The sequence below is a fragment of the Coregonus clupeaformis genome, unplaced genomic scaffold (genome assembly GCF_020615455.1).
Source record: "Coregonus clupeaformis isolate EN_2021a unplaced genomic scaffold, ASM2061545v1 scaf0413, whole genome shotgun sequence".
NCBI classification, from domain to species: Eukaryota; Metazoa; Chordata; class Actinopteri; order Salmoniformes; family Salmonidae; genus Coregonus; species Coregonus clupeaformis.
The window spans coordinates 250,663-260,000 of NW_025533868.1; the positions used below are offsets into that span (position 1 = coordinate 250,663).

The 9,338-nt window shown below is 47.8% G+C and overlaps 1 protein-coding gene across 1 annotated transcript in view; it reads right to left on the bottom strand.

Moving 5' to 3' along the window:
- The window catches only part of LOC121556200 (transcription factor SOX-6), a 119,014-nt gene that overhangs the window by 64,111 nt on the left and 45,565 nt on the right, over positions 1-9,338 (bottom strand). Inside the window, 2 exon segments of the mRNA XM_045215269.1 lie at positions 5,776-5,844; positions 7,856-8,028. Coding sequence (XP_045071204.1) covers positions 5,776-5,844; positions 7,856-8,028 — 242 coding nt within the window.

The window sequence follows — 9,338 nt, forward strand, 5'->3', positions numbered from 1 at the left end:
CCCTGGGGATACTGCGCTGCACATATGAGAGGAATCAGGCCCTCGCTAGCTCTTGAGCAGGGCCATATGTCTGTATGTCTGTCTGTCAGTCAGCCAGCCAGGCCCCAGAGAGTAGAGCTTCTCCTCAGGCTGCTCCTTTCTCTGTTAACACTCACCTATAACACACTGACAAACACACAAACCCATAGGATACACACACATACACACACAAATACAAGCACAGACATATCAACATATAAAGGCACCCACACATGTACACAAGTTCTACAGTATGTGTGTTGTTGTGTTGTGGTGTTGCTGTGCTTTATAGGAGTGTGTCTGCCTGGCAGGCTAGGGCTGTGGAGGTGGTTAGCTAGCCCTTGTGTAATTAAATTGCATCTTTAATCTGGGAACTGTCTGCAGCTATTATCATTTAACCCTTGGAAGTCCCCTGCTGTTCCTCCACACCATTTAAAACCACATGTGAGGAAACCTTTTCCACTTTGAAGTGAGCGCTGACAACAAGGCACTGGTCTTTTCTCTTTTAACTAAGGCAATGGAACTTCTTTAAAGCCAAACAACGAGTACCAGCACACTCTGTGCTCTTGGGAGATGCTATGGGTGACAAAATATTATGGGGAGGAAATAATTATGTCTGCATTACATTAGATATTATTATTTTTTACTTTGTATATTTTTATAGTAACATAAATAAATGTAATAGTTCAATAGCCTTAAGTCCAAAACAGCTCCAAATAGAACACATATCTAAGAACAATAATTCTCTATATAAAGTGAATCTACAATAGGCATCATTCCCAGCCAGAGGGATAAATAGAGATGAATAAAGTGTAGAGTGACTCAAAATGAGTGGATCAGTGGACGGTAGGGGTGTGGAGGGCTTGGGGGAGAGGGGGTTGACAGCGGAAGACAGCCACGTGGAGGTCCTTCACAGGAGCAGGAGAAGGAAAAGCAGCTCTGAGCTAGATAAGTAGAACCAGACCTGGCCAATGACGAGAGCGTTTAAGGCTGCTGGATTAAAAGGGTGAACCAACAATGGCCTCCATAGAAAATCCCTATCAGTGGGATATTTATATCACTGCTAAACATACGATGCAATAACGCCAGCTCAGAGTTAAATTATAAACATAGCTAATTAATTATGGATTGCTCCTGTGTTATTGTTAATGTGAGGACAGATAGACACATTGAAATTGACCTAACAGGGTTTTTCTGATTAAAAGCATCCCCCCATTTCATCTGGGGAGCTCCGTTCTTTAACCTTTACTGTGTGAAGATAAAGTTAATCCTTTCAGGGAATATTTATTATCTTGTGCGTGTGTGTGTCACTTCGTCTCACACCGTACCAGCCCCATCCTTCAGGAATGCATGGACTGTTGCCATCCCCATGCGCAGGAGATACACGGCAGCTCTGAAGCCTTGTGAGAGTGCAGGAATTTCCACCTGGCCTGGATCTGTGTGAGACCTCTGAGGGCAGAGGGGCTGGAGGATCTGTGGGCTGGTGGGGATGGGGGGCTGGTGGGGATGGGGGGGCTGGTGGGGATGGGGGCGGGGGAGGGGGCTGGTGGGGATGGGAGGGGGGGCTGGAGGGCTGGAGCATGGGCAAGGACAGCAAACTGTTACTGTAGCCGGAGAGCTGCACTCCATCACAGCACAGCAAGGCAAGGCAGCCCCCCCCCCCAACACCCCTCTGACTCCCACCTGTCATCACAACCTCCCAGTCAGATGGCCCCTGTGGGCAGGGAGCAGACCTCCAAACAATCACTACCCCAAATACACTGAGGTCCTCTGAGTCTGGAGTTGGCACTGGGTTGGATCAAATGCAGCCATTAGAGAAACTAATACAAATTCCTCCAATCCATGGCGATTATCTCTATATAAAAATATCCTCTTCACAGAAACATGTGTTTGGCCAACAACAGCAGTCACCACCATTTTATTAACTAATTTCATAGACTGCTACCCATGCTGTTAACATATGGCTGTGCTGCCATTTACTCCTACATAATTACAGAAAGCCATATGAAAGACTCAGCCTGGGCTCTGACGCTAAAATAAACCGGATTTGTTGCTATTGGGGAGGAATAAAAAGTGGGTGTGATTGTCAAGGAGACAGCCCCTAACAGTCCAATCGAGTGCCGGTCGATGTGGTTGATTGATGCAGAGGCTAAACAAACAGGCAGAACAGAGCTCTGCTTAGCGTCTATTTCTGCCTTTCTGTCTCCTTTACTCACTGGCTTTCCATGGCCGCATTCACACAGCTTTGATGACTTTCTTATGTAAGAAACACATGCTCTGTTACGGATCAGATTTACTTCAACATTTTGCTTTTAATTGTCACAAGCCTCTCGTTGATTCCCTAACGGTATTTATCAAGTTTAATACTTGATTCACATAACAGTAATCCTCTCCCTGGACGGAATTAGTTTAACAACAACAAGGGACGGCTAGAGGAATAAAAAACGAGAGTTTGGAAAAAAACACAGAGCCTTGAGCTTTAAACTTCTGATAAGCCCCTAACGCCGTAATCAAAACATCTGCTATCTTAAAACAAGTGACATTGTAATCCCGAAGGACAAAGACTCAATCTTTCTCCCTCCTCTAAGTAGAACTGGATGAAAAGAGAGAGAAGGCCATTCAAAAGGAGACTCGATTAAATTGGACCGTGCCTGGTTCCAGACCACACTCCCTCCCTCCCTCCCTCCCTCCCTCCCTCCCTCCCTCCCTCCCTCCCTCCCTCAAAGAAAACCCCTGAAAGTGCATGGCGTACCAGGGAGGGTGTCCAGTTACGGTCCTGGTGTTTTTATTTGGACTCCTCCAGTCTGGTTTACAGCCCCCACTGATGTGATCAGTCACATCATCAATATGGGACCACAATCTGAAGCGCTTTCCCCCTGGAGCCAAACCAGAAGCACTTTGATGGCAAGGAGGAGGATCTCTAGTAAAGTCCACTGTTCTCCATACTAACAGCAGGGTAACCCAATCCCCCAGTGCTGTTTTACCACTGCTAAAAGTCTGCAACATGCAGGCTGGAAGCTTGTTTAGAGTACTAATTAACTCAAAGCTGTTGTATATTAAGAGGACAGGGGCATTTTTAAGAGCGGGACTCTAATGAAAACAGAGTGCCGCCGAGGTGCCTCGCTACCTCGCCCCTGCCTGCCTCATCCCTCCCCTCATCTCTCCCTCATCCCTCTGGTTGGCCATCTTTACGAGCGGCCAGACCAGCGCCACACAGGACAGAGTAAAACTGGGTCACGAGGGGAAAAAATTTAATGAAGTAAGCATTAAAGGACTTGTGGTAGGATAAACAAAATGTCTAACATGATCAAACTGATTTGAAGTTGTTGTGAGAGTAATAAGGGCCTGGTGAGGCTTGTAAACAAGCAGATAGACTGAGGGGAGTGCAGCAGATGGTATAAATAAGTGTCTCTTTTGTTTAATTGTAGATATAGTGGTGTTTCATCAGGACAGATCACAAGGACAGAGTCTGGGGAAAGCTGCCTTGGCTGGAGACACAGATCTTTACATCTAGGGGCCTCTCTATCTGTTTGAAATAGATCCATACACTTTCAGTACCTCCCCAAGTCTGGTGGAAGAGATATAACACCCTCCTCCCTGAACTGCTCATCAAGGGGAATTTCCAGGTAGCACATTAGTCTTTAACCACAGCATGAAAGTGTGGAGTGTGGACCTGTCAAAGTATGATGTGTTGTGGTGGTGTGTCAGCGAGCCCAGGAGTAGAGTCCTTATTAAGGGGGGCTTGGTCCCAGGGCATAGGGTGCTTCATTCTAGCGTGTATGCTAGTGAAGGTACTGTGCTCTGTTCTAGAGAGCAGAGTGAGTTCCTCTTTAGTGGAGTGATGGGGAGTCATTTCTCACAAACACTGTGGACAGTGACAGCAGCACCAGAGGGGCCAGCTCTCTGGCCTCTCCAGCAGAAGCAGACATTGACAGTGGGGCCTTTCTCTTGGGAAGTGCACTTGAAAGGGGGATTTTTATGGCCCAGCACTAAATCCTGCTTTTGTGCTTAATGCTGTGTAAATCCAAGGGGTTTGCTTTTCTGTTTTGCCTCCACACATCACAGGGACTGTGGACTGGGAGAGGCCTGGAGGAGTGGAGAGGGAAGGGGGTGAAGAGGGGATCTATAGCCCACTCCACCATTCAACAACGTACGCCTACTAGAGCAGGGACATATCTTCAGCCAGGGAAAACATGCTTCCTAAAGTTTATTTCAAAGTATGGAACTGATAATGAAGCCATTTGTGATGGTGAATTGAGAGGAGAATTATGTTTTAATGATCCTCCTCAGAACAGAGAACAGAGATTGGGACAGAGAGAGAGAGAGAGAGAGAGAGAGAGAGAGAGAGAGAGAGAGAGAGAGAGAGAGAGAGAGAGAGAGAGAGAGAGAGAGCGTGTGTTGGTAGTGAGTGTGAGTTAGTAGTGAGTGTGTGTTGGTAGTGAGTGTGTAGTGGTAGCAGGATAAGTAATAGGTGGGTCATAGAAGAAGACTGCTCCTGGCACCAGACCCACCCTACAGTAAAGCCTTGGTTTTCTTCAGACGGCTGGGCTGGGGCAACGGCCTTGACTACAGCCAGCCACTGACCGACCACCCCTACCCAGAGTAACCCAGCCCGGCCCTAGCCAGCCTGTCTGTGTCCAACACTCAGCATGGGTGGTCCCTAACCTGACCACACTGTACTGTAATGCCTCACCAACACACATGCCCAACACTCCCCACATACACATCCCACACACTGGCACTCCCCCTCCTCTCCTCTCCTCCTGCTACATCTCATGCTGTTTTCTTTCTTTCTTTCAGCAAATATGCCATGTCTATTTATGGTGCCCTCGTTACATTTTTCTTGGTTTGTGTCTCGTGTGAATACTCTCGCCCCCTCCTCCCCCATTTAATTTTTTTTCTCAATTTTCCATAATTACTTAAGGGGAGAAAAGAACACAATCCACTTTGGAGAGAAAATGCATAGCCATGACCACCACCGTATACACTGACATTACTCCAATAAAACCTTCATTTTCAATCTGAGCTGAGCATAAAACCAGCTATTCTAAGTGCACCTTTATAAATATATAAAGTAAATGAACAAACATTTGTAGGACTTTAACTGAATACTGTATAAACAAACTTCTTCTTCCACCAAAAACAGTATCTCCCTTAACCACCACATTGAGGTGAACAAGGCTCTTCCCCTCACTAACAATATGCTGTGAACTGTAGCCCCGGTGCTGTCAAAAGGCCTGCCACGTCACTCAACTGGGATGGTATCATTTCAAAGGCAGCATTTACCAGCCTCTTTCATGTCCCCACCTCCACCCTCCAGGCACTTCTCTCTCTACCAGCAGCAGCACGCTTCATTAGGTGTTGTTACTTTCTCTTCTCTCCATCTTTGTTAATTAGGATGTGATAATTATTCCCCTCCATCTTTACCCCTCCCAATTACCGATGGCCAATTATCATGTGATGTGAATGACGACTGTAAGAGAGAGTGACAGAAGAATGAAGCGAGAGATATCAAAAAGAGAAAGAAAGAATGCGATGGAGAGAAAGATAAAGAAAGACAGTAAAGTACCAGTGTTAGGCTGTAAACCTCTTAAAGTGGATATTGGAATTATAATATACGGTATGTAAATGTGTGTAATATCTGTCAGATAGAAACCTATGAGATTTGACATGTGGCCTGTGGTGGGGTGTGGCTGGGTAAGGAAAGGCCAGTGAGAGGGTGGGAGGGTGAGGGGAACACATGAACGAGCCACTGACCTGAATCTGCTGCTGGAGGATATTGATTTTGTGCTGCTGCTGCAGAAGCTGCTGCTGTTGTCTGGCAATCTGTAGATGAACACCAGAGAAGAAGAGTCACAACAGTCAGAAACATGTTCCTTTAATCTCAGAGTACAGTAAATGCTTATACCACTCAGCCAGGCCGGGGACTGACTATCAACTGACACTAAGGAAAACATGACACTGTAACTGCAGGACAGTATTTGCAAACAAGACGTCATGGTGATCTGAGCCCCATTACAACATATCACCACCTGCCTAAAGACATGACAGAAGTCAACAGTGGCCTTCAGCATTAGGCACAGTATACCAGAGCTGTAGATTTTGTGGTATTGCTGGCCTAGCGTGCTTGGCTAGGAGGGCTGTGATGGGCAGTCTGAGATGGGGAAGCAGAGAGGGAGATTGACGTGTTTACGATGGTGGTAACTGGTGTGGGCTGAGCTGGGCTTTGCCGGGCCAGGCTGGGTAGGAGTGTTCTGTCAGACTCCTATCCCTCTCGTCTGAGTGGCACTGCATCTGCCGGCGAACAGCCCCCCATCTATCCCAGCAGCCTCTCTGTCTAACTACACGCTCGCTTCATTGAGCATGACAACCTAGTTTTAAGTGTCATTTAATTTTCATTTTCAAATATAATTACAAAGTGTTCACTGTAAGATATCACTCGTCTGCAAATGTGTCAGGATTAATTTGTCCTGGCTTCTTCACGAGTGTCAACAGTTAATTACTGTGTCGTGTCTGGGTGGCTAAATGACGTTCTAACTCTGGGCAGGCTCCTCTCATCTTCTCCCCCCACTCTATTCCACCCTTTTCTTCTCCATTGGGGGATAGACAGATCTGCTGTCTCTCATACATGATGACAAAACATGCAAATATCCTAAATCACTATATAATTTATTAATATCAACATAGCATACCATGGAACACCCTTCTTCATAATACTGTGATTTCACATATGGAAGAAAACAAAAAAACAAATTTAGTTTATAGTAAAAGATGATTGAACAATAGCATGATTGAACGGTATACAGTACTGTACATAAAATCCCAGGTAATTGACCTTTACAGTTATTAGCACATGCAGGAGTGAAAGCTGTAGGGAGAAGGCTAACTGTAAGTGTGGGCTATACTCCAGGCTGGTAATTTACTCTTGGCCATTAGGAGGCTTGGTGATAATAAACCCGTCGCCAGTGTGGACAGATCCCATCCTTATTTCCAACCAGACATTAACATAGTTCATGGGCTGTGCTAATTTGCTGATTTGTACAATATGCCTCATTTGGCTGATTTGTGCCTCCCTTCTAACGCAGGGAGGGATTGTTCTAATAGGCCTCTATTTACAAGATATAGAGGACCTCCAATGTTTAATATCATGTTTAATTCACATATCCACTATAATGTGTTAATACAAGTCATAATAACATTTTTCTCAACACACAGCATAAATGTGGGTGAGAGAGCATGACGACACTTAGATGAAATACTATTACTACTAGATGAACATCTATTCAATCTAATATTATTTCAAATTCCTACTAAGTAATAACACTTTATTGGCATATTTTGGCAATAAAGTTTTCTGATGAATCAATAGAGGGTTAAGGGACTTTTTATGCATTTAGTAAAGGGAGGAATATGTGTAAGTGGTAGAGAGAGCGAGAGAGAGAGAGAGAGAGAGAGAGAGAGAGAGAGAGAGAGAGAGAGAGAGAGAGAGAGAGAGAGAGAGAGAGAGAGAGAGAGAGGGGGGGAGAGAGAGAGAGAGAGAGAGAGAGAGAGAGAGAGAGAGAGAGAGAGAGAGAGAGAGAGAGAGAGAGATGAGAGAGAGAGAGTGGGGAGAGAGAGAGAGAGAGAGAGAGAGTGCGGGGAGAGAGAGAGAGAGAGAGAGAGAGAGGGTGAGAGAGAGAGTGCGGGAGAGAGAGAGTGCAGAGAGAGAGAGAGAGAGAGAGAGAGAGAGAGAGAGAGAGAGAGAGAGAGAGAGAGAGACAGAGACAGAGACAGAGACAGAGACAGAGACAGAGACAGTGACAGAGCGAACAAACATACACAACCAGTGTGTTCTTACCTGTTCCTGCTGCTGGCGAGCCAGCTCCATTTGCTGCCTCTGTTTCTCCATCTGTGAGGCGGCCAGCTTCTTCTGCTCATCGTGGGCGGCCAGGAGCTGCTCTCTCAGACTGATCAGCTGAGTGATCATGGTGCTCAGCTGGTGCTCCTTCTCTGCCAGGCTCTCTGGAGTACCTGGAGGGGGGAACAGGGGTAATGAGAAAGGTTAGAGGTCAGCGGGGTGATCATGGTGAAGGGTGTCAGGAGGGAGATGGACACACAGTACACACGTGTACTATAGAGAGAATACCCTTGAGCACACACGGACAAACAGATACAGATACAAGCATGAGAGAGAACATCTATGAAGAACCAAGAAACAGGCTTTTTCTAGGCTTCTACAGTATGTGCCGGGATCCTAATTTCAATGAGATGAAAATAAACACATAACATGTTTTATTGTACTATTCTATTAATCTATTCATATCAACATCTGAAATACTTTGCCATGTCAAAGAAGGCTCTACTGTCACACGCCAGCCTTGCGCTGCCACTGACTGTGGAATGTCTTCATGAACAGTACTAAGGTCACAGCCCTGGGTTGTCAATTTTAGCTGCTCACAGCTTCACAGAGGGTGAGAAGAGAAAGGGGCAGGGAGGGATTGTTCCCTGGGAATAAGGAGATCTGTTGGGGGGGCTGATGGGGATTGTGGGGGGCTGATGGTGGCTGATGGGTGTTGTGGGGGGTGATGGGAGTTGTGGGGGGCTGATGGGGGTTGTGGGGTGCTGATGAGGGCTGATGGGGGGTTGTGGGGGGCTGATGGGGTTGTGGGGGCTGATGGGGGTTGTGGGGGGCTGATGGGGGTTGTGGGGGCTGATGGGGTTGTGGGGGGCTGATGGGGGTTGTGGGGCTGATGGGGTTGTGGGGGCTGATGGGGGTTGTGGGGGCTGATGGGGGTTGTGGGGGCTGATGGGATGGGTTGGGGGGGCTGATGGGGGCTGATGGGGGTTGTGAGGGCTGATGGGGGTTGTGGGGGGTGTTGGGGGTTGTGGGGGCTGATGGGGGGTTGGGGTGCTGATGGGGCTGATGGTTGGGGGGGGCTGATGGGGGTTGCGGGGGCTGATGGGGTTGTGGGGACTGATTGGGGGTTGTAGGGGGGCTGATGGGGGTTGTGGGGGCTGATGGGGTTGTGGGGGGCTGATGGGGGGTTGTGGGGGGACTGATGGGGTGTGGGCGGCTGATCGGGGGTTGTGGGGGGGCTGATGGGGGGTTGTGGGGACTGATGGGGGGTTGTGGGGGGCTGATGGGGTTGTGGGGGCTGATGGGGGTTGTGGGGGCTGATGGGGGTTGTTGGGGTTGTGGGGGGCTGATGGGGTTGTGGGGGGGCTGTGGGGGTTGTGGGCTGATGGGGATTGTGGGGGCTGATGGGGGTTGTGGGGGCTGATGGGGGCTGATGGGGGTTGTGAGGGCTGATGGGGTGTGGTGGCTGATGGGGGTTGTGGGG